This window comes from Molothrus aeneus, chromosome 3 (genome assembly GCF_037042795.1).
Source record: "Molothrus aeneus isolate 106 chromosome 3, BPBGC_Maene_1.0, whole genome shotgun sequence".
In the NCBI taxonomy this organism is placed as follows: domain Eukaryota; kingdom Metazoa; phylum Chordata; class Aves; order Passeriformes; family Icteridae; genus Molothrus; species Molothrus aeneus.
Genome location: NC_089648.1, coordinates 23,087,536 through 23,113,650, shown reverse-complemented (window position 1 = coordinate 23,113,650; position 26,115 = coordinate 23,087,536). Strand labels below are relative to the sequence as shown.

Below are 26,115 nucleotides of genomic sequence, written 5' to 3'. Positions count from 1 at the left end.
CCATGCCAACATGGTAAGAAAGCTTTGCTGTCTATAGACCTGACAAGACAACCAGGAAGAAGAGTTCATTCACTCTGATGGTCTGTGCAAGATTTAAAGGATTATTTCCCATGTTTTTTCCATCAGCTATGTTAGAGATTTACCTTCCAGGATACATTATTTCCTGTACAGAGATAATGAGATCATAATTTACAGGAACTATACATATGAACTGAGAAAAGTGTAAAGAGATATGAATACGTGTATTACTTTAAATAATTAAAGCATGTTAATTTATTCATTCTGAAGCCAGAAGGAAAAACAAACAAACAAAAAAAACCAGTGTAGGAATAACATCACCTTGCATTAGCTATTCAAACTTTAATACAGATGCCATTCCCAAGTAAACCAACAAAGTTTTTCTTCTACTCTCAGTACTCTGCTTTGTAGACAATATGTCCAAATACCATTTTTGTTGCAGCAAGTAAAATATCAAAAATCTTTACTTATTCATCACATATATGGTAAATCTTCAGTATTTTTATTCTGGCTTTTTTTCCTCTTATTAAAAACAAAAATTAAAAATTAAAAGAAAGAGGAGAGAATTATGAAGGCAGATGAGGCTAGCCCCCATTTGAAGGCAAATGTAAATATAAAAGCTGTCCATATATCAAAACCTTTCCTCTTGTATAATACTTGGCAACTGAGTCCTTGGCCTCTTGAGGGCCTACTGAGAATAACTGCATCAGGATTTCACTCCTGACAGCAGCATCAGCCAAAGGATCTGCCTGAAAGCACTGCCACACAGCAACGGGCCACAGTACCCTGTAGGGTCTAGGTTACAGGTCACTGACTCTGCCAACACTATTTCTACTCTTCTGCTCTTTAGTTTAAGCCAAAACAAGGCTGCACTTTTAATACAGGAAACTGAAACATGACTCCCTTCATCATTGCATATCACTGTCACAATCCTACACAAAAACAAGAACAAATTAAAAATTAATTCTATCATTCAGCATATCAAAACCAGGAAGATAGCTAATTTAGTTGTGCTGGTTTTGGATAGATGTTTAACCTGTTGTACAAGTAGAAAAGGCACATGCACTCACATAACCCCTGGATATATGCATATATAGTGCTCTATGCATAGCCCAGCAACTCTGCAACCTGCACAGAGACATCCTATGTACTGTGATAAATCTTCAAACAGGTTTTGGATTCAGGCAGTAGGTGACAGTCAAAATGAACTACCTAGCTTCCTGAAGTCTTTTAGGAATTTGATAATGTAGAACAGGCTTTTACTGAAAAAAATTGCGCTTTTTACCACTTGAACTTTTTTTGCTCATGGGAGTAAAGTATTCTACATCAGTACAAAACAATCTCTCTGCAAGGATCACAGAATCATTTGTTGTATATCAAAACCAGAGGCAAAGCAGATTCACACTGCAAATCTTCACTTGATCGGAGAGGGTTACAAACAGTAGCTGAGGTAAAAACCAAAATATTGATCAAATAGACAAACTGCACTGTGAAACAGCACAGCCACTCTGGCCACACACTCCATGTGGGCATGACAAACTCAACTCAATACTTGCTAACTGTGAGTCCTGTTACTTGTGCAGGCTACCTTTAATAGAAAGAGAGTTTACAGACAAATCACATGGCTACTTTATAGATTCATCTTATCTGCTACTTCTACCTAGTCCATAATATCTCACATCATTAAAAAAAAAAAATATATATATACATATATATATAAATATATACACACAGAGAGCACAGCATGAATCAGCTTGGGTAGGAAGCACTACACTCATTCTCACACAGAGCCTTGCCCAAGCTGAAAAGCTCCACCTCGACCAGCACGTGTGCAGTTACAGGCGTACAGGCATGCATGAGTATTACCAATGGCAATTATTGCACCCTTCATTCCACTGCAGAATACAGACATTCAAGAATTACTGCTGGTAAGCCTTTAAATCATCAGACCTGATTCCCACATCACACATTTAATTGCCACTGCATGATGGGAAAGTCTTTCTATATTAATAGTGAGTTTACATCATTCAAATTCATAAATTATATAAACTGCTCATTCAATTAGACTATCAGAGAACTCTTTGAAGATGTGAAATGCATCTCTTATTGGAGCTTTACAGATAGAGATAACCTAGCAATATTTTTGTACTCTAAAATTTATGCCTCAGGTGCTTTGGTACAGTGTGGGTGCACTGGGAAGAAAGTGGAAAAAGTCACTTAAAATTAGGAGCCAAGGGAAAACAAAAAGAAGTACAACCATTTGAGATTATGGAAAGCTACTTATCTTCTTGAGACAAAAAGTTATGATAAATAATATCCATTTAAATACTACAAGTATTTTAAGGGTACCAAGAAAACAGTGTAGGATCACATGCATGCACAATTAAGAAACATGAAAGAGGCAGGAAAGCAGCTGAGAGAAAACAGTTACATGTTTTCCACAAATCAAAAGAAACCCTGAACAAGTACAGTAACAACAGCATGTGTATTTAAACTTGACCATGAGGAAATAAATCCTAAGGAACACAGGGAAATATGGATATAGGACACAGAAAATGCTTTGGCAATTTTCTGTGAATACTCTCTCCTTCTAAAGACTCAAATGTGAAGAATTTATTTTGGGAGTAGAGCTCAAAAAAGTGACATCTTTTGCACCCTACTAAGTTCTTTACCAAGGAAACTTACTAAATAAATACTTCTGGTATTTAAGTAATAAAAATAAAAACTGAGCTTCATATATCTTATAAACAGTTTTAAGCATAAACATGAACTGATATTTTACAGCTTTCCACTCTTCACAGCAAATTCACAGAATTAATCCAGATTTTAGGTTTAGTTTGTTTTTACATTCAGAGAAATTGGCAGCAATGTATTCAAGCCTCTTAAATTTTGTGCTCCAAAAAGAAGATTGTTGAATTTGAAAGAAAATTAACCCACACAAGCTTCCCCAAAGTTGTAAGTTTATACTTTGGAGGTTTAAAGATTAAGCTACCAGTTACTAGCTATCAAAAATTCAGTCCATGCAAAAATTCAGATGTAGTTATACAAATTGTACAGAGCAGACAATTTTTTATATGCGAAGAAGCCACGCATGATCCAAAGGCAGATCCCACATACACAGGTGGGAAAAAAAATGTGTTTATGCAAGTTTTCCATAAGAGCTAGGAACTCCTGAAATTATGAACTTAGTTGTAAATCCATTCATTCATTAGGAGATCATTAACATTCACAATCTAACAAGCCATTCTGTGCCAAAGGAGGAGCCTGACCAGACACTGAAGTTAATAACTCTACAAGATACTTGGGGCTGACAGTAAACTTGTTAATGAGACAATATAACTACTAATTCTAAATGTCAGTCACAAAAAGAACACTCAGATATTGTCAGAAGCAAAACACTCCTAATTACTGCTTCTTTATTGCTTTCCCTGTTGAGGAGAGAGAACATTCAGAAGTTCTTGAACAAAAATCAAATGAAGAAAACACACAATTTATGACACTACCCAAAGCACCCTTGAAAAGAATAATTGGGAGTCTTGAGACAAGTTTTTCCTTGATGACAAGGAAGTAGTTTTCAACAGGGTTTGCTGTATTTCAGCAAGTTCTTAATTTTCTCCCCCCTTTTCAAATAAATTACAACTGATGGCATTCTCTTGGGTAAATGAAGGGAAACTTGATGTTCCCTTGTCTCAGGAGATCAAAGAGATCATGTCTTCCTCACAAAAAACCCCAAGCTCATTTTCAGTGAAAATGATAGTTAGACTAATATAAGTGCCTTAGCATAAAAGATTAAAGAATTTCTTATCTGTATCATCCTTAAATGGTCCTCCTAGGGTGTGTCTCTCCCACATCACAGACATCAAGATTTCCAGAAGCAACGCAACAAAACTGAATTTGCTACTGCTTCGTTTACATGTCTCTATCAGATGACTGTAAATAATATTAACATGTAAAATTCCAACAAAAGCAACATTGGAACCTATAAACCCAAATTTCCTGGCTTACTATATTTGGTTTTGTCTCAGTTCACCAACCCAAGAGCCTTCTGATGAGCTGCTCACAGACAGGGACTTCTGAAAAACATGTCTCGTTCTCAAAGAGAAGAGGGCAACTATGTGAGATCAAAACTAATTTTCTCCTAATTTTTGGGGTGGGTGGGTGTGTGTGTGGACAGAGATGACAGCGCCAGGGACACTGAGCTGCAAACAAACACTAGTTTATATTTACAGAAGCCTTGAGATTAACCAGGCAGTATCTCACTGAACCAGTTACACAAGTCTGCTCACCCACTCCTCAGGCATATCTAGCAGCCAAGCCTTCCTCCTTATATACAATTCAAGAGACTCTCCTACCTTTCATTCCCAGCTCTGTCTTTCCAGGCCTTAGCTCCTTTTTCTCCTATCCAACTGGAAAAATGGTATCTTTCATCACAGGGTGATATCAACAGATCTCTTTTCTTAACAGCAAGCAAGAGAGGTCTTCTCACCAAGTGCAATTGAAAAAATCAACTGTAACCTAACAGAAAACTTTCCAAAAGCCACAAAATTCCATAGAAGTGTTACTTACACTATTGTAAGAGACACATATCAATTGAGCTCTTAAGCTCTAAAGACTTATTTTGTTTTGATTTTCTTCCCCCAACACAACCATAAGCAAGACCAAAAAAGTATTCACCATGGAGTTGATTTTTGTTGTTTGGAACTTTTTTTTTAGAGAAACTATGAATTATTTCAACATTTAAAATTATCAAGACAGAGAAAACTGATTGTATGCTGTAGAAAAATTATTATTTGTCTCTTGGGTTCATTTCACCAAGGGTGCTTCTAACTGAACATGGGCTGCAAAGACAACAGGTATCAAGGGAAGTAGTGAACCAAAAAAAAAGACAATTTAGATTTCAAATAAAATCTCCAGTCAAAACATATTTTTTATGTGAAGACATTATGTGACTTGAATTAGGTAACAGGAAAAGTCATCTTAAAGTAATTTTTCAGAAAAGGGATTGTATCCTTTATTGTATCCATAAAGAAATGCTGTATCCTTTATGAGAACTTGTTTAGTTTGATGTACAAGAACTACTACAATGAAAAACAACCAGAACCAAGGAAAAAAAAATCCACCAAGTTTCTGGTTGTGTTACAATCTGATTGGACAAAAATAGTCCAACTATAGTATTTTATAAAAGTTTGGAATTCTACTGAGTCAAATATGTGACTGAGATAACAGAAAACTGAAGAACACAAGGTGTTTTAGACATTTTACTCTGGAGCTCTTTCCTCAACCCCAAGGGTCTCCACACCCACAACTTTTTCCATACAACTTTCTAAATTTTTTTTTTTTAATTGTTGTAGAGGACAGGAAAAATTCTTGTGCTTTTCCTGGAGTTGAGTATTAAAAATATTGCTATGCAACAGCAACCATATGTTGAAAAACCTGATGACACACGAAAAGGAATTCACATTTCAGTTTGGTGTATACTGATGTATCTTTGGGTACATCAGTGAGTAATCTGCTAAACACTACTGCTCAAGTTAAGCTCATTTTCTTAACATCTTCAATGATACCTGCTAGCCTGCAGCTCTACTAAAATAAAATCAGATGGAATATTAACAGCTTCATTCTCTCGGATGCATCTGGAATGCTGGCAGTTAACATCGACAATATGCAAAATATTCCTCCCCTCAAATATAAATCACCTTTAAGTGAAGGTAAGAAGGCTCAGCAGCAGCTAAACTGCTCTGCAAGATCAAGCCATTTCCAGGAATGCTGGAACATTCTTGATATTATATAGAAAATAAACTACGAGTGTTTGTAAGGCACTTTGAGATCTTTTAATGGCAACTATAAAAACATATTGGCATATTAAATATTTTTCACCAACTTTCATAAGAACTTCTAATAGGAGCATTGCTTTACAGGCAAAAAACTGAAGTACAGAGAGAACACTGGATTTGTTTCTGATTGCAACACATCAAAGTCATACAAAGGCAAGAACTGAGTACAGGCTCCAACATCTGATAATAAAGTTCAGTGGGCATGGCAGTGTTCAGTCAAAGACTGGATCATGGAGGTGTTTTCCAACCCTAATGATTGTCTATCCAGGAATCCCAAGCAGGACTCTTCTCCTCCTAGATATCTATCATATACAAAAATTCTGTACCAGAAACACCATTTTACAAAGCAATGTGACATGAAACATGACTGATCAAGAGCAAAAGAATAAAAGTTTTAAAAATGTGCAACAAGTAATGCCAGTAAATGATCTCTAAAAAGAACAGCTGAGATTGAACATGATTTTTTGTCAGCTTCCATAATCTAGAAAAATTTCATTTTACTTTTCATCTCAGTCAACATCATATGAAACAAATATCTCTGAGTATTTTTTTTTAATTAAGTACTGTCTCATTCACAAAGAATATGAATTTTGTTAATGAGAAAAAATACATTCTGCATGGGCTTTATCACAGGCCCAGAAATATTCTTGGCATTTAGTCAGCATCTCAGCACACCTAAATGAAACAAACCCTCTTTAATAAATCAGAAGACGAAGGACTCCAACAACAGTAATTTTTTTTATATCCTCACCAGATGGTTGACTTGGCAAAAGCTGGCTGAGGAGTTGCAACAAGAGAATGACTTCAGACACAGTATTACATGATAACACATGATCAGATAAAGAATTTAAAGTGCAAAGATCTACAAAAAATGGCATCATGCACTCAGGTCATCCTACTCAGCTTCAAGAAAGTAGTAGTGAATAAACCTCAAAAATGGTTTGTGGAATGGTCCCTGTGCAGGGCCAGGAGTTGGACCCAATTATCTTCATGTGTCCCTTGTGATACAGGATATTCTATGATTCTTTGCAATCTATTGCAAAAGAAGGAAATAAGAACTTGAGCCCTTTGCTGTAACCCAAACCCAGTGCTGGTACAAAGCTGACACAGACTCCTCTCCACAGCTATTAAAATCTTGACTGAAAATACTTACATTAATTCTACTGAAGATAAACAATCATCTACATTTTATAGATTGAGCTACAGCTGGCCATTTCTCAATCACACCATTGAGTTAGGAAACATCTCTATGTCACCCCTTTATGTTTGCTTCACCCATTTTAACGAGCTGAGTGTTCCTGTCCCACCTCTCTAAGCTCACTCGCTTACGCACTCGGGTGTCTGTTGCAATATCTGTCTCTTGTCCTGCCTGCCATCTTCTCCTCATCTCTCTGCCTTCTTTTACCTCAACAGTAACCCTTACTCTGCTGCTGGTCAATTCTTTCATGCCAAGAAAGGAACAGCCCCCTCACAGGGACCCTGTGCTGATGACTACAACCTAAGAGAGTTTACACCACCAACAACAACAACCTGGCGAGTGTTAACGCCCCAGAAGAACTCCTTTACTAAGCTCAGGAGGCTGCACAGGACCAAGAAGATGATCCTGGACAGTATTTTGGTTTGGATTTCCAGCTGACCTTACCATAAACTCTATTTTATAGTAACATAAATCAACAGTGAAAAAATACAAAGTCTTCAAGTGCCCATAAAACATTCCAAATCCCTGGATTTAAGTGGCTGCAGTCAGCTTCTAGAACTATTCCCAGATCGAAGCTGATGCCATACACGATGCTGGTAGACAAATAAAAATTTCCTTAATTAAATTCCACCTGAAACACCAGGGAAAGGAAGAAGGCAATACAATTTCCTCACAGATTAGTGACATTCTTTGAAAACAAGAGAACTACTCTGTACCTGAGTATTTTAGAATGGCCTAATGAAAATTTCATTTCCCCTCCCTCAATTTGTTTCAATATCTTGAAACATTTTGGAAGACAACTTAAAACAAAAGGAAACAAACAAAAAATCCCAACCAAATTTAAAAACCCAAACAACAACAAAAACAAACAAACAAAAAACAAACCCAACAGCAACAACAAAAAACACCCTAGGAAAACAATATACCAACTCCTCACCAGTGATAAAGGCACAGATCAACTTTATTTCATGTTTCCCAAACATTCTTTAGAATAATTCTGAAACTTTTTCAAGTTGCTGAAATTTTCTTTTTAAAGTTCCAAAATATTTTTTACAGAGCTCTTTTCTTCTTTTAGTAAATGGGACCATATCTACATCTCAAAATGTAACCTTCAGAAACTGACATCTCAAAAAACCCCCAACCAACTGCCAAAATCTTGAGAAATTATTAACTCAGACCAGTTTTCTCAGTCGTAAAGAAAAAAAAAATGCTAGCAATACAAAATATCATTGGAAAAGACCAAGCAGATCTTATACTTAAAAGAGTTCTCCAAACAGGCACAGAGGAGAAATCAGTGGCTGAACTGGAGTTTCTATTCCTTAAGAAACTTGTATCTTTTAACATTTATTTTATACCAAACCAGGTAGAAGTGTTGATATGTCAACATGTTTAGCTATATAAAACATTTCCAAAACATACAATTCATAAATATACAAATATTTTGTTTACACATACCATATTTTTCAACAGAACATTGTGTTATCCCAGAATGAAAGCCTTTAAATTGAATTGACATTTAACTACATCTGCTCTATGAGCTATAGGAAGCTCTAGGTGAGCAATCCTTCGCTATATGCTGTCCCCTGTGACTGTAACAAACATCTCCTAAGAGAACTTGGCACTACAGATTCCACAGATTGGTCAGAACAAACAGAGACATTTTGTCCAGAGAAAATGTTCATAGAGAAACAGAATTCCTGAGAGCACTGGGTTAGAAGGCTCATAACCTGGTGGACACAGGCATTCTAAAGATGTTTGTTGAACCAGCTGGAAATCACATTTCTGTTTCCTCACTACAGAACCACAAGAGAATCCCAATAGAGAAAAAAAGATGGAAGACTCCATGGCACTCCTAGTGACACCAACAAACCCTTAGTATGCTATAGGAGAAAAGCAACAGACCATCAACAAATCCTTTCTATCAAAGTGCTGACAAAATGGCAATCTAAAACTCAAAAAGGAAATAGAAAAATTTTACTCACTTTTGCAGATTGAATGATACCCACAGGACTAACATACCCTTTTCTAAAAGATAAGCCAACTAAAAAAAAATTTACAAGCTTCCTGTTTTAAAAATCAAATTTTAGAAAAAAAAAGTATTTCCAGTAAAGTTGTTATCATTTTCTTACTTTCTTGTGCCCTCCACTAGAAAAGAAAAACAAAAAAAAGTGCTACAAAGTTTAGTGAAGCTCTGTGTTCTGTTTAGTGAACCTAAAGTTCTGTGTTTCAACACATTTTATCTGGAAGAACTAAAAAGACTAATGATTGTGGGGGCTGGTGATCATGATCATAAATAGGTCACAAATAACTATAGAGTGTACCCAACCATGTAACAAAACATTAAATCATTTTTTTAGTACATAAGCAAGATGGATTGTCTTCCTATAAAAACCAAGCTAGTACTTCATACTATGCACTCAAATCACCCCCACTTCTCTAAGATCAATAAAAGAATAAAACAAAAGCCAAAGGTTTGCTGTTTCTCTTTACTCACCATACCTGGATGAGCAAAATTACCAGAGCTGGACATTAAACAAATTGCAGGGTATTTTTAAAACAGCTAATTACACCAAGATATATCTGCAAAAAAAAGTTAGCATTATCTAACGCCTTTCAAGAGAATCTCTTGAAAGACATTAGATAATCTCTACTTTATTTTATAAAAAAGTTGGTATTTATAACCCCTACGTAACTTATTCACAGATCATTTTGAAAACTCAAGCATCATATACAATCAAAATGGTATTTAATAGCATATGGCAAGAAATTTAAGGGATGTTGACACACTTCACATTTCAGTTATTTACAAATATGACTGGAGTATTTTGCAAATTACTGTCCTCATCTCAGATTTTTAGGTTCTGAATTATATTTTCAGAATTGCATTTTTTCTCTTCAGAATTATATTTCTCATCAAAAAATTATGGAACATTATGATATTTCACTTGTATACCAAATGGCAGATACCAAGAAAAGTTCAGGTTCATGTTGAAAAATGCAGCTTTTTTCACCGATTACCACTTGTTGTTTTTCTGAGAAAAAAAAAAAAAAGGAAACAAAATAGAAAAAAAACCCAACCCCCACTATTTTTGACTAATATTTACATTTAGCAAAAATGCACATAACAGCTCTTTTACAATCTCCAGTGATTTTCAGTCCCCAATGATACATTTCATTCTTTACATTAAGCAATACATGTTTATGTCTAACTCAAAAAAGTCACATCAAATGAAGAGTGCACACAAGTGCTCTTAAGCTTAAATTAACTTACAACTAAGAATTTTGACATAAAAAAGAAATGCAGCTGTATCTTCCAGATGAAATGATACATACTTTTTTTTTCCAGATGCACAGTCTCAATCACATGGATACAGCTTAACTTAATTCCCAGAAGCAACTAATAGGAGCAGGAGATTATCAGACAATACTAAGCAACTAACTGGATATTAATAAATGCTTAACATAAATATATATTTCACATGCCAAAAAACCTGCAATTTTAAGCAGCTGCAGAAATTGAGCAGGCTGTGTTAATAAGGAAAAATGCCCTACCCCATCTACTTACTAGCATGCTTATCTGCAAGCATTATAAGGCTGTTAGAAATATCTCTTCGCCTGTAAAAACACACCACTTTGGCTTCCACGTTCCCATTGGCAGTCTACAAAAGAAAGAGAAAATCAAGTCAGGATGCATCCCTCTTCAGCTGAGTAAAACAAATTAAATGCTCTCTGCTTGGAGTGCTCCCTCATGTCAGTAGTTCTCACATGATCAGTCAAGCTGAAATCAACAGAATTACCCCAATAAATAAAATCTTCTGGAGAGAGGCCAGTACCAATTTCAGACCAGACAAGAGGATTAACTACAATTATTGAGTCCTCAGAATTTCTATTTTGTTCAGGTATTCAGAGGTGCAATGACAGTATCATGCTAACACAAGAATCCTTCAGAAATGTCAGAATCTTGTGAACATTTCTTTATAATCCAGCTTTAGACAGAAATGTATATTTCAAATTACTCTAGCATTTTTTCAGAATCTCATTTAATATAGCATTTATTGAAAAAATCTTTTTGAAAGACTTTTGAAAAGTTTATTTGAAAAAGTCACAACAGATCCTAAAATAAAAGATCTATTTAGTTCAGTGTTGTTTTCATGACTCATTATAGGGACCATGATCTTCTATAAAGAATTTACTAATATTTGAAGAACTGCATACTCCTCCTTTTTTTTACCTTGAGTTACTTATTTAATACGGAAAAGTATAACATTTTGATAAAGTTTCTTACAAAAAAAATATTGTCCCTGGTAGAACAATAGTCAAAGCATTTCATTACATTTTTACATAACATTTCCACATTTACTTGGTATCTTTAACACACGAAAGCAAACCATTCACATTCAAGATGTCTGGACTACAACCTCCAACCTCTCTTTAAGAAAAAAAAAAAATCAATACATGACTCTGTTTTACCCTGCATGAGCAAGATTAAATTATAGCAGTGCAGTTTAAAGATAATAAACATTACATTCAATACATGATTGGAATCATGTCAATTACCATGAATAAAAAATTTTCTTCTCCAATAAAAGTCAAAAATTATTTGCCATGCACAAGTTCAGTGGATGTTGTGTTGGACAGCACTAACATTTAATGTGGTTGATGTCTGCTATGGCATAGTGCTGTGTTTCATTAATAAGAAGAAAACCACTTGCAGGTCACCAATTTTTTCATTTACTTTCTAACCACTGGGGAAAAAATATCTTAATCATTACTTACATCATGATGGGAATTTTAACAATTAACTTTTGATGTAACACATCAGTAAGCTTTAATACTGCTTGAGGGAAAAGTAAAAAAAAAAATAACACAAAAATATTAAAAATAATAAAAAAAATCCCATAGAAATGCCACATTATTCTTAGTAGTGTCAGAATGAAGAAAAATAATCATGCCTTCCCCAAAAATGACAGTCAATAGAGCCTCTATTTTTTAGAAAAATACACTCAGGATAGAGACAGAGAACAGTCTGCACTTTGTTCAAAAGCCCATTCTTCATTCACAGCTGCCAATAGGCAGAGCAATAGACAGCCACAGAAGTCACATATTCTGTCATTTGATCACTGCAAAGTCTCCCTGGCACCTTCCAGCTCTTCAGATGTCTATCTAAAAGCAGACACATTACATGATGGCTGTCATTCCAGATGGATTCACAGTGCCACTGTCAGCCAAAGAATTAAATTCGTTCATTTCTCCAAGAATTCATAGAATTTGTTAGAAAATTTTTGCAGCAGGGTAATCCTGTTCACCAGGAATTGGTTGTTTCCTTAGGTAACAGGGCAGAATTAGAGGACATCACATAGCAAGTTTTCAGTAACCACCAGAAACCCCTACTACAGTAAAAATCTTAAGGGATAGAAATAATTCTCAGGTTTTAACAAGCACACTTTGACTGTTGCCAAAGGTTAAGAAAGAATCTTAGATATTTGTACCTTGTTAAGTTCTTCAATTCTCCTAATGAGATATGGATTGCTGGAAGAATTTTCAAAATAAACATAATCTGCAAGGAAAAAAAGAAAAGTCACTGAAATACCAAAAGTTATGTAAAGACCTATCATTATTAGTGCAAAACTTTTCTTCTAAACCTAGAAGTTTTCAAAGGGCTGAGATTTCTTCATAAACGTTGGGACCATGATGTATTTCTACGCTGAGATTTAATATAATTTGTTCCTAAATTCTAGTTTTAACTGCACTACACCTGCTTTAACAACCATGCTGGAAAAAAGTTAAATGGTTTGTGTTGAAGCTCACACTGTAATCCAGTAATCCACACACTTCATAAATCTTGATAGGGAAGGAGCAACTTCTCACAATAAATGAGGAAGATTTGAGACCTGAGCACTTTAGTGAGTTTCTATATTATGGAGATTAACACTTCTATAAGAGATGACACATCATATTTATTATCAGGTGCTGTGGCAGCACAGTTGTTCCAATGAGTAATCTATGTTTTATGATACTTGCTCTTGTTATCTCTATCCAGTAAAATGCAAACTATATTAAGCAGAAATTGCCATGAAATTAGCAAGGATCTTGCAGGACAATGTCTCTTTCAGCATGATTAATATAAAAATATTTTCACAGATTGAATGGAAATTTTCTCATGTCCTGAAAGCTACTCCCATGCAACATACAAAGAATTGACAAGCAGCACATTTCCTTCAATAGTTTTTGGAAAACTTGTTTTTGTCCAATGAAAAAGTACCCATCATATGTCAACCACGTTTTAAATTTGATGTTGGACTTCTTCACCGTGCACCTTGCAAACTTTATTTTTAAAAACTGGATGAGAAACTATAATAACATATGAAAGTCTTCTACAACACTTTGACACTACAATACAATGAAAAAGAACTTCAGGAAGTTCTAATGAAAGAATATGATCTCTGGGTAGTGTTCACAATTGCTCATTAAGATTACAACGAAAAAAAAGAGAATTGGTGACCTAAGAGGTAAACCCAACCCGCTACCTGCTCAGAGAAGGATTACTTTCATAAGTAAAGGCTGATGGGACTACTATCTAAGTGTCCTAAGGAGGGAGCATCCAGATGGAAGATTTGTGGCTCTATCAGCACATCTCAAAACATTATCAGAAAGAGATGCATGGAAATGAGGGGTGATATTATCACCCCTCATTTCCAGGCATCCTTCCTCTCAGCTCAGGCTGTTAAGAGAGCAGGAGGATGGAGCGATTTTTGAGCACCCAGTACTGCACACCTAACTTGAGTGGTGCACCTGAGCCACAGCACTGGGCACACTGCCACGTTCGTTCCCTCCGAGAGCGAGCCAAAGTTATCCGTGTCATTTTCCCCAGGCTCGGGGTGGGAAGACAAACGTTTGCCGTGTTTTTCACAGCCTAAACGCTCTCTCCCCCCCGCCCTTCGACAAGCAGTCACGTATCAGGGCGCTCCTCAGGGGTCACGGCGGCAAGCGAGGGAAGCTGACAGAAATCCCCCGGTTACACAGCCGGATTAATTATTTATCCCCGGCAGACCAAGGAAGGCGCGGAGAAACTCCGCCGTGAGCGGGAGGGCGGGCGTGGGGGCAGGGGAGCGGCGCGGAGGCGAGCGCTCCCCGGGCTGGGCTCGGGCTGCCCGCACGGCCCCGCACCGCACCGCGCCGGCAGGGCCCGCCAGGCCGCGGCGGGGCCGGCCCGGCCCGGGGGCGCAGGGCCGAGCAGCCGGCCCCTGGCTCGCCCCGCGGGGCCCCTCCGCCGCTCTCCGCGGAAGGAGGCGAGGCGCAGGGACGGCCGTGCCCGGCCCGCGCCGCGGAGCGGGGGCTGGGAGCCGACGGCGCCGCTCCCCCCTTCCCTTCACCGCGGAGGGCGGCGCTGCCCTTCTCCTCCTCGGCGGCGGGGGCCGGGCTCCCACCCGGCGCACGGGGCTGGCGGGGGAGGAACCTCCGTCCTCCGCCCCGCCGAGGGCCCGGCGCCCCTTCGCCGGACCGGCTGCCTCCTTTCGCCGCCCGCCCGGGCCCGGCCGCCCCGCTCGGGGCCGCGCCGGCCTGAGGGGCCGGGGCGCCGCTCTTGCCTCCGGCGCGGCACGCACGGCCCGCGGCCCGGCGGGACCCTCGGCCCTGCCCGCGGGGGGCTCCGGGCGGGCGCCACCGCGTCCCCACATACCTCCCACTCGGTACATGTTGGCCGCCATGTCTGCGCTCTGCGCCGCCCTCCTCCTCCTCCTCCTCCTGCCGCCTCTGCCGGGCCGGGCTGGGCAAGGAGGGAGCGGCTCCCGCCGCCGCCCCCCCGCGCCGCGCTCGCCCCCACCCCGCGCCGCCACCCCTCCCCGCCCGGGCGCAGGACACAGCGCCCCACGGGGCCGCCGCCGCCGCTTCCGGAGCCGCCGGCGGCGAAGGGGTTAAACGGGCGCCCCCGGGCCCCCCCCCGCGCACCGGGCCCGGGGCGGGTCGCGGGCAGGGCCGGCCGCAGGTGGGGGAGTGCCCGGCCCGGCCGGGCGGCGCCGGGGGAGCTGCGGGTGCGCGGCCGCGCTCCCCGCAGTGCCCGGAGCACGCCACGTTCTGCCGGCTCCCGCCGCTTTGTCCCGCTCTTCTCCGACCCTCTGCGGACCTGGGGATTTTTTGGTGTTTGCCTCTCCCCCGGAGCCGCCGAGGGATCGCTTCCCTTTGGTAACTCTGAGTAGTATCCCAGAAAAAGTTTGTTTCTTGTGCAGCACCTGTTGGTGATGGGTTTGGCGGCCCCTTTGTTCGCCTCCGGAGCGCGGTCCCACGAGAGGCTCCGGCGCCCCCAGCCCGCCCTGGGCACGGTGCCGCTCCGAGCTCTCCGCCGTCCGCAGGACTCAGCTTGCTCGCAACAGGCAGCACAAAACATCTATGACAGAATAAAGATAAATCTAGCTGCTCGTCTCGGAGGCAGGAAGCGTTGAAAGAGATGCTTTCAAATCATCCGATGAGAGAGATGCTTCAAAAACATCAATATGATGTAACATGAAGGCATTTCCCCCGTTTATACAAAGTTCACACCATAAGAAACAATCCATACACTTCACAAACAAATTGATCCTGCTGTGGCATGCTTCTTTGGAAAAGAAATGCTTGTTATCATCTTCCTGCAACGAAGGGGAGGATTTATTATTTGTTTTATGTCCTGGATATTTATGCGTGCGTTCCCCAAGTTAAAATTTCACTTCATCCTCAGCTACAGGAATATGTGTCGGTTAGAAGGAGGATGATCTTCCCTGGTATTTCAAACTATTATATCCTGTCTTTCCTTTCTCCTCTAAGCAAATCTGGGACTATCAAGTTAAGTTTTTGTCTACTTCTAGGACACTTAATTTCTCCAGTGACTACAACTTTGTGTCAAAACGGCAACTGAGAAGCCAATTTCTGAAACACATATAACAGGCATACATTACATGTGTTAACAGTAATTTATTTTTCTTTTTAACACAGCGGCACATTCAAGCATTGAAAGGAAAATGGGGAAATGTGCTCTGTTGAACATCTGTGGGAGCTGAAAACAAGTCAGCAGAAGCTCCTTGGGAAATACCAACTCTGTCCAGCTGGGTATTTCCAGAGGCACAATAACATGACCTTAGCAGAGACCTGAGGTGTTACTTTTTCTCTCCTGTTTCACTGCTTGGGTAAATTAAACAGGTTAAATTTTCGAGGCAAGAGAACAGTTAATTCAAACAGTTGGTTTGTCAGAGCCATTACAAATTAAATAAAATAAAGAGCTTCCAAGCTCTTTTCCTCATTTTAAGTCTGCACTTGGACATTAGGGGGATTCCTCTCACTAGGAAGTTTACAATGTCCCCTCATCGCACAAGGAGTGGATTTGGACAGAAACAGACCGTAGCTTCCATCAGCTGAAGGCATGGCCTGTGGAAGAGGAAGGCAGCTCCTGAAGATGCAGAAGGTGAGAGAGCAGCCCAGGGAAGCCCATGGTCCCAGCCTGTCCTTTCAGTGGACAGCCTGAAAACAGTTAGGAAACCACCCTTACTTCCAGCTGCCAGACTGAGGCTGCATCACAGAGCAGACAAACAGAGGAATAATGGTGTTTCCATACCTCAGTACCGAATCACTGGGCCCTCTTGTTCACAGTGACACAGCTCACACAGTCAGCACCAGCCCAGCCCGAGGTGTTCAGTGCATCCTCAGCTCAAGGTCACTGCCTTGGGAGTGGGCACAGCCAGCTGGTGGATACAGAGTTGCAGCACTGGCTGTACATTTTACTTTGGTGTATCATGTACAAAAGCCTGGATACAGTTTATTTTCGGTGCTCTCTCAGTGTACAGAATGGGAAAAATTAAAGTTATGTAAACACCTTCATTTTTCTAGATTAAATAGAATGGAATGGAAAACTCTCATTTCAACTGTTAAGAAAAAAACCCCAAAAACAGATAAGAGCCTTGTCTTAACCTGATATATGAACTGTGTTTAGCTATAGACTGAGATAACTTGTGCTGTTCGAAAGACCCCACATTTCTGTAGCAACTTAAATTAAGATAAATTAAAATAATCTGCAAGACAGATTATTCCTGTTAGAGACACAGGTTACCTGAGAGCTTCATTTTACAATTTTCTTTGCTGTGCCACCCTGAGCAGTCCATCATTCCCCCTCATGGTCCTCAAAAGAAAAGCCAAAGAAAGAATGGAGTGTTAAAAGGATCATTTTAGACTAGTTCCATGGTCCAGGCTGGTCAGCTGCCCCCATGGTGAGCTAGATCAGCAGTCCTGAAAGAGATGGACATCAGGCACTGAGAGAAGAGATGGTCGAGGACCTTTCACGGTATTCCCAACACAGTGCCTATTGACTTATCCAGGCTGCACCCTCTTTTTTGGCTTTTTCTCTTTAGTCTCATCAGATGCACCTAAATCATGTCTATTACATATCTATAAGGTTAACTGGAGCTATACAATTTTCTTAATGCATTTAAAAGAACGTTATTATGAATTTTTTTTTCCATTAGAGATAGTGCAAAAAGTTTCACCTTTTCTTCATAAGCAATTTAAGGTTTCTTTATTACATGTGGAATTACCTGGACAAAGATAATAGGAATCTGCTATCAGAGACTTTTATTCCTGCATTTTCATTTTTCAAATTGAATTTTCTCATTTTCCATTATTGCAGAGCCAAGATGAAAGTTTTAAAAAGTTCTGACAATTTCATCATTTCATGAAGTCATGGAATAAGAGAACTTTCATTGCAGCTGTCATATGGCATCCTATTATGTGTCCATAGAATTCAATTTCAAGGTTTCCCAATTTCAGAAGCTCCTTAATTACAAAAAGCCTGAATATAAACAACACCAACCTCACCATCAAAACATGTCCAACCTATAAGCTTCTTCACAAAAGATACCAGAACTAAATACAAATCTTCATAAATTATTTGATTGCTAATGATTATACTGACAGTAAAGAGGACTAAAGTAAGATATATTGATAGAGTGGTGTACTTCAGATTGAAATACATCAGAGTCTTACAGGTAGGAACATCTCAGTGAAATTGACAAAAACATTGAAAAAGGCATTTCTTGAACCTTCATATAAAATGCTCATCTTCCTGTAGAGCTTTCACAGAGACTCACCCTGGTGCTAATACAATTGAAAGGAAAAGACCTTTCCCATCCTTGGCCCTTACCCATGGGACCCTAGAGAGTTTGTTGGTTTGTTTTATTTGCACAGGTAATTTTGAAGCACAGGAAACATTCAGCTGTTCAAGTATATGAGTTTACACCAAGGAAATCCAGCTCCCTTGCTAGTAAAACTTTCCTACTACTATTTGATACAACAAATAAACTGGCTGCATGCACATAATGCATGCAAAGAGTTAAACAAATTACAAAGGACTTCACAAATTATCATTTCTTATCAGCTTAAACTGCTACATTGAGAGTAAATCACCACTATAGAGGACTTGGGTACTTTATGGACTTGTCCTGTAGCTCAAAAATAAAATATAGACTGTACAAAGTCACTTTGTTCTTGTGTGAACAAACATGCCAGCTAACACAGTCACACATTGATCAGACTGACTTACAGGCAGCTAACAATACAGGCACTTTTATTTTTTTCAACAACACCAATATGCACCATAGCTTGCAAAACCTCATTAATGAATTTGTAGCAGAGACAGACAGACAGCTTGGTGTCACTTAATTAGTCACAAAACAAAAATATTTTTCCACACCAATATTCATGATTATATTTATAAAAAAACTTATATAACTGCCATTTTGCAACAAACATTATATAAGGTTGTGTTGTGGTTTTTTTTGTTTACAGAAATACAAAATTCAGTGTTTGTTATCACAAGCAATAGAAGCTTTTAGCTGCCTTTACAAAACAGCAACTAGGTGCAATCTGTAAGAGATGCTTTCACACCAACTTCTATAAATCAGAAAAAAACCCCAGATCTCTCACAAGAGAAAATCATCTGCTCTTGGCATCAGAAATAACGTTGGCTTTTTTATTGACTCTGAGTCAGATCTCTCAAGAGACTCCTAGTTAAATTCGTCACTATTTTCATTAAATATGATTTAAACAATAGCTCAAAGCTAATTGCTGAATTACTAGTAGTTTGCAGATTTAGATGTTGAATCCAAATCTTAAAGTCATAAGAATTCTGCTAAATCAGTGTGCAGATAAAAATGGTTCTTATGGTTGGCAACAAGTTATTAATTGAGAGGGTAGTAAAAACACATCTCAGGTAATGGCTTTTCAATAAGTATCATAGTGTTATATAGATTGGTGTTATAGGCTACCAAATGGCACTTCTTTGACAACACACATAATTTCATTTCCTATAAATCATACAATTGAATCAAGGTTTTCTCTCTTTTTTTCTTTTTTAGGGGGGGATAGGCTTGGTTGGGGTTTTTTTGTGCAAAATGAGTCAGATCCGGACCTATATGTACCTGTTTTCTTATTATGACTGAATTTCTGAATTTGCTTTAATGAAAACCAGTCCATTGCAATGGAAAAATTGCTTTAGGTTTGAGGGAGGAATGGTAAATTGGAGTTTATTATTAATCTTCTACTAGAGGCTAGATGTATTTCTTCCACTCTAGAGGCATTACTCTCAGTTTTTTTGATAATAATCTCAATAACAAAGTAAATATCTTATGTTTCTAATCAGATTAAAAAAGAAAAAATAAGGTTTACCAATCTAGAGCTTTTGTTAGAGCTACCAATGTACTTTCCAGTCCCCATCTTAATGGAGAAAAAGCCTGCAGCTCTAGAATTCAGTTTAGGACCCCATTCTGTTTGCCAGTTTTAGACGACCCTTAGGTTTATGTCTAGTCTCTGTTCAAGTCCATGCAAATTTTGTGGTTGACTCCAGTGGAGCTAAAGCAATACCATTATATAGCTTTTTATCTTTGACACAAGCAAGGTTGCAAATGAGAGCAGTTGGAAGCACACTGGAGCATTGCAGACATCTGCAGCACTCTGAAGTGAAGCCATTTTGGGCTTCAGCACAACACTGGATAGACATTAAACACTCCACAGCAAATTTACTCTTTATCTCTCCCTTTCTTTCAACTGATCTATTTTTTGTGCTTAACACCTGCTAAAAAGCTGTGAAAGGTGCTTAATGACACCTATTTAAGTAGAGTACAGTACATTCATCTGAGCAGAATTAATTTAAGTCAAGGACTCAGCATCTGTTCAGTTCAGTTTTTCTGGAGCCTGAATCATCTCAGGCGAGCAACACCAAAGTGTGACTTATTGAAATGTACCCTCAGTGCCTTCCTGTGTCTCTAAAGACTGCCTAGTGTTTCCATTACAGATGCATTTGACCTGATATTTTCAGGTAGCAGTTCTACCTCTAGTTTTGAAAACCAGAACAATTTCCTTATGCAGGTCTCCAGCTCAGTGCAGTGAGAAGATGATCACTTATTGTTCTGTTGGTAAGGAGAAACTTCACTTCTGCATTAAGGCTGGGTGACTCTCAGGGACACATTTATCACTGCTGTAATGCACACACCTTCCTCTTAAATCAAGGGCATCATTCCTGCTTACACACAGTGAATTTAACTTCGTGTTCAAGTGACCTTTATTTCTAACAAGAGGTGGTATGACAGAGGAGGTCAGCTTGTCTGCATGATAAACAGGTGTCTGACTGGATGACTTACTTTCAAAAACCACTCAGGGGAATGGTGACAAAGAGCAGCAGCACTCAGCACAACAGGTCTGCTGGTATTTCAAAAAGTATTGGCGTTGCATTTAAGTCTTTTACCTAGAGACAATCAAATACCTGTCTCAAACCAGTGAAGTTCATGAAGTATTTTCTCAGGATGAGTAGAAAGAACAAGCTTGAACATATCTCTAGATGGGTAGATTAGAGTTAGTATACCAGGCAATAGGTGCTAACACAAGAAATACTGCAAGAACTAGATGATTCCTAGTTGCAAAGCTGGCATGGTTTTTATTGTTGTTTGGAATTATTTTGTTTGTTTTAAATCAACTATGTTTTGCTTGGCAAGAAGAAACAAACAGCTTGAAAACCCCGTTCCCCACAGTACACAATGGGCTGAGTGCATACTTGTGCACTCAAAATCCTCTGAGTATTCCCCCAATACATGAAGAGAACAGGAGATTTTACATACTTCCTATAGCAAGAAGCCTAACTGTTATGTCCTGCAAGTAAGTTCTTTAATAATGGCTGTTTGAGCCAAATTTGCCTGTTTGTACCAAATAGGCACAAACAAAAAAAACCCTGGTCATCTTACCTGCTTCTGAAATATCCACTTTCAGTAAAAATCCTCCTACTATTGCAATTGCATCTCTTTTTTGTCAGAAAGGCAAATGCCAACTCTACTATCTGAAGATCTGTCATTTCCATGCTCAGTCTGACAAGTTTTACCTTCTCTCTGGCAGACTGAAGATTTATGACTCTAGTCCTTACACCCATTTATCAGATGAGCCTTTAACTATTTTTTAACCTCTGCAACTAAGCTCTTTTGCAGTTACAACTAGGAATGAAAACCTGTCAAATCTGGATACCCAAGATTAACAGCCTGAAAGTACCCAAGTTTTAATATTCTACGACATTTTCTAGAACACAAAAGAATATTTTACACCCTTGAAAGCAAGTTGTTAATCTTTCTATATGAACAAAAACCAGGGTACATCAGCTCTCTTCTCCTTATGAAACTCCTTGGGGATGCAAGGATATAACACACAGCTGAGACTAACAAACACAGATCCAAAAGTTAATGTTTTCATTCCCCTGTCTTCCTCAAAGCTTTCCAAGCAACCAGTCTGATATAGGGAATCAGTAATGGAGAGAACTGCTAGAGGAAAACACAAATTCCTGCTGTTCAAGATGAATATGACTAAAGAAGCATCTTTTATAGCATGCCCTTTGAAAAAAATTAGATTCCTGCAAGTTCTGCTTTGGGACAAAACTCAAAATGTTCCTAAAAAGAGATATGTGATAGCAGGAAGAAGTCATGGACTCTCATGCATACAGTATGCTTGGTTTCCTTTTCTTCTAAACAGAAGAATTACCTATACTGGAATAACCCCTTTTTATACTGTTACAGTTACTTCCTTTTTAGAGATCTGTAAAAGTTGTTAAACTAATGAAGATGTGCAGCAATAACAAAAACAAACCACCAGAACCCTCAAAAAACCAACCAACCAACCAACCCACCCAAAAAAAAACACAACCAAAAAAACCCACCCCAAAAATTACTCAGCAAGATATCCAGGACTATTTTCACTGAAACCAGTTCCTGAATTTCACCAGAATAACCCCCAGTAGCCAAATAAAAGTACAAACATATGGGTATGTGAAATCCCAGAAGACATCACAGAGAAAATAAACACAGCTCATACTGCTAAATCACAAATGCACTGGGACAGAAGCAGCCTGCTCACCCATATTTCTCAGATCTGCTTTCAGGAGTTCTGGACTTCTTCCCAAATGGATACTCATATCCCTTTGAGGCCTGGCTGTGTCAGTAAATAAACCATGGTCAACACCCAAGCCCATGACTGGAGAGCGCAGTTGTAACGTATGCTGAATGCCATCTGCTTTCATGGACATCCATCAGATGATACAGAACACACAATACAGGCAAAAAGCCCTCCAACTTTTCCATGCTGGAGAGCAGTCACACAGGAAGTACTCACACTGTGTAAGCTCTCCTAATAATTATCCATAACATTAGTTCCATAGGGACTGCTCCCTTAACCAGTTGAAAATAGTACACCATGACAGGGACAACAGGGAGGGGAAAGTTGCAATACAAATATCCCAGCCATAGTGACTGTCAAGTCTTTCTAGATATAACATTTTTAATGAATATTTTAAGAAGATTTCATGTTGTGATTGGAGTTCTCTTCAGCAGCTACCCAATATTTTGGGATGAGAAAGGTTATTTACGATTGATTGAGGACTATCTTCTTCTGAACACGAGTCCTTGCATGTTTTGCTGTGATTGCTTCCTATTTAGAAAAGAAAATAATAAATGTCTGAATCCAGCATAATGATCTGTTGTGGTGGGGGGGGGAGGAGGAGGAGAAGGTGTCTGGGCAGGGCCATAGTGTTGCCTTGTGTAGGATGGAATCCATGGCTTTGCACTACTTAATGTGATGTTTTACCTGAGCTCTTACCTAGCTCTTTAGCAAGCCTGATGTAATCTATAAAGCACTGAATATATTAAAATCATGTTAGCTCTATCTTTAAAATTTGAAGAGGCACACCACAAGAGGATTACCATAGTAATCATGATTTAAAAGGGACCAGTCTATTTGAAAGTCCTTTCCTCATACATCAAAATGTAAAAATCAAAGTATCAACTTGTAGTTTAAGGCCCTCTTTTTCTTTATAGAACAGACTCTGCTGCTGAGTATCATTCTTATTCACCTAGAGATTTCTCTGATGAAAGCATCACAAGGACTGAAAGCAACATTTGCTGCTGTATTAGTCCTTAACAAAAAAAGTCCTCAAAAATTTTTCTGAACCGAGTGCAAAGTTCAAGAACTTGGTTATTCAGCGATGAGCCATTCCCTACAAACATTTGGAAACACTGTTACTCTTGCACCAAAATTACTTCCCCACCAAAAAGGAGAAAAGTAACTATAGCTCTTTATAATCTTTCTGGAATTGTGAATTCACTTTCTGTTGGAGTCTGCTGTTCTAAATAGCAAAAGGCAATGCTGCTTTTTCAGATACACCAATCTTGCAATTCCCCACATGTGCAAAATTTCAAGGCACAGAGAATCCATAATATTCTCCATTCACAACTCTAAAATATTCTCCATTGCTATTTCCATTACCAGCCCCTGTTCCAAGGTCTACAACTCAGCAGTAAAAGTTCATGCTAGGCTGAAATTTGTCCTGTGAGGTTTAAGGAACCCAAGAGCTATTTTATTTTTTACTACAGAATCACTTCTCTCTTGTAGGAGAGAGGATTGCTTTTACATCAGGAAAATACTCAGATAATTTAATGCCTGCACTTGTATCAAGAAATTTGTCTATGAGAAATAATTATTCTTTTACTCACAACATCTGTCTCTTGAGCCAGTTGACCTAAATGGTCACAATTTCTGCAACACAGGTTTCTTTCAATGGAATTTATCTCCTAAATTCATTAAATACATCAAATACTGGCATACTAGACAGACCATCATTATTAGCACTGCAACTGTATTACTTTATTTGCCTACAGAGACCCAGAAATACTGATCCATTATTAACTCTGTCACACCTCTGTAAGTTCAGAATAACTCTGTTGGTATGGTTGAGTTCATCCAGTGGAATCACACTCTTGGGGAAGGCAAAAGCACTTGGTTACATAATTACAAAATTCAGCAATAGGGTGAATCTTTTAATACCCAGCCCCATGAAAGGAGGACTGTGCATCTCTGTTCTGCCCTGGTATGGGATAGGAATCCATAAGCTTCAGATGGGTAACTGGTCTGCCAGGCCTCTCTGGCACACTGGGAGGAGGAGTACAGGGACACTTCAACATGCTCCCTCCCACAGAGCCACTGAGAGGTGCTGGGGTAGGAATCACAGCTCCACAGGCTTGTCTTCCTTACAGCTGTCAAGGATTGCTCCTCAGGAAATAACAGAAGTGTAAGAGACTGCAAAAATCAGCTGGGTGAGCAGACAATCCAAATACTCATTTGTCTGACTATTTTTCATGTTCTATGAAGCCACTGAAATGCCAAATTTGAGAGGTGAGGAGGTTTTAAGGAATATTTTCCAAACAATTTCTGTAAATAATGAGAGCACCAGGTCTGGCACATCCTTAATTTCTGCTGGGACTCAGGCCACAGCAACTGCACACATCTTAGAATGGGTGACCACAGCCCGTGTTGAGTGGGGAGCTCTTCACCATCCTTTTTAGAAAAAGATGCTTGGTGCTGTTATAAATGATCAAATCAGTAGCCAAATTTATAAAAAAATTTAACAAAGATTTATTAGATCGATTAAAAAAAAAATAGAATTTCAAAAGACCACCACAGCCAAGACAGCGTCAGCCCCAGGTGCAGGCGCTGGGTGAACCAAGGGTCCGACTGACAAAGTGCCAGCATTTCCCCAGTGGTTCACCCCAAGTGCTTCAAGCAGCCAGCTTCTATACAGTTTATTCTGCCTGAGGCAGGAACGTGTCTTTGTGTCTCTTCACAGGTAGAACTGGATCCATACATGTGCAGGAATAGACAAAGGTAGGTCTAGGGGGCCAGACAGATGTCTGAGCACCTCGGCAGAGCCTGTGTTCCTATGTAGCAGAGTGACCCCGGTTCTTTCATGTGTTAACAGACTTGATATTATCTTAACGTTGTCTGGGAACTAATTGAATCAAAATGAGACTCTGCTCCCAGCCAGGGTGGTCACAGACATACTTTAGATTCTAAATATTTTATACACATATGTAGCATGAATTATCTCTACCATATACTACAGTGCTGAGAAGAGAAAAGGAGAGAGGATGAATGTATGATTTAATGAGAAGGACACTCACAAATAGTTCCTAGTACAGCTCCTGGAAGACAGAAGCATAGGATTTTATCTAGTGTTTTTAAATTAGTTATTAGTTATATATATATATATATTTTACTTTTAGTTCTATTTTGTGTTTTGGTTTCTTTTAAAGCTTATTTCCCCTATTCTTCTATTCTAAAAAATAGTTTTTAATATATGAATTACAAAATTAATTAGGAAGAAAACACAGAAAATCAGTGATATAAATTGCTGAACTAAAGACAGATCTCCAAATGAAAGATATAACTATAGGAGGAAAGCAATCAAACAAACTGCAGTGCAAACATGAGATGTTGGTTCCCAGTCTGATGTCTGCTTTGCAGCACAAATGTTTAAACAGATGAAATTTCTAAAAAAGAGAAAGAGAGAAAGAGTCACATATAAACATGATGAGGGAAAAATGTGTTAATGATTTAATAACAATACTCTTCAGAAAAATAAGAAAGCAACATGATCTTAAGGTCATGTTTTGAAGTATTCAGCATAATACCACAATACAACATAAATAAATAAATAAGAAGTCCAAACAGAAAGAAGTTCCTACAGCT

General features: G+C 39.0%; 1 protein-coding gene across 2 annotated transcripts in view; it reads right to left on the bottom strand.

Annotated features, from left to right (window-relative positions):
* Positions 1–14,828, bottom strand: part of MTA3 (metastasis associated 1 family member 3) — a 137,745-nt gene extending 122,917 nt beyond the window's left edge. For both annotated transcript variants that reach the window (XM_066546494.1, XM_066546495.1), the window contains exons 1-3: positions 14,729–14,828; positions 12,540–12,607; positions 10,616–10,709 (exon numbers count right to left, since the gene is read on the bottom strand). In XM_066546494.1, coding sequence (XP_066402591.1) covers positions 10,616–10,709; positions 12,540–12,607; positions 14,729–14,756 — 190 coding nt within the window. In that variant the 5' untranslated portion in view covers positions 14,757–14,828. The remainder of the gene's footprint in view (positions 1–10,615; positions 10,710–12,539; positions 12,608–14,728) is intronic.
* Between the last annotated feature and the right edge of the window lie 11,287 nt (positions 14,829–26,115).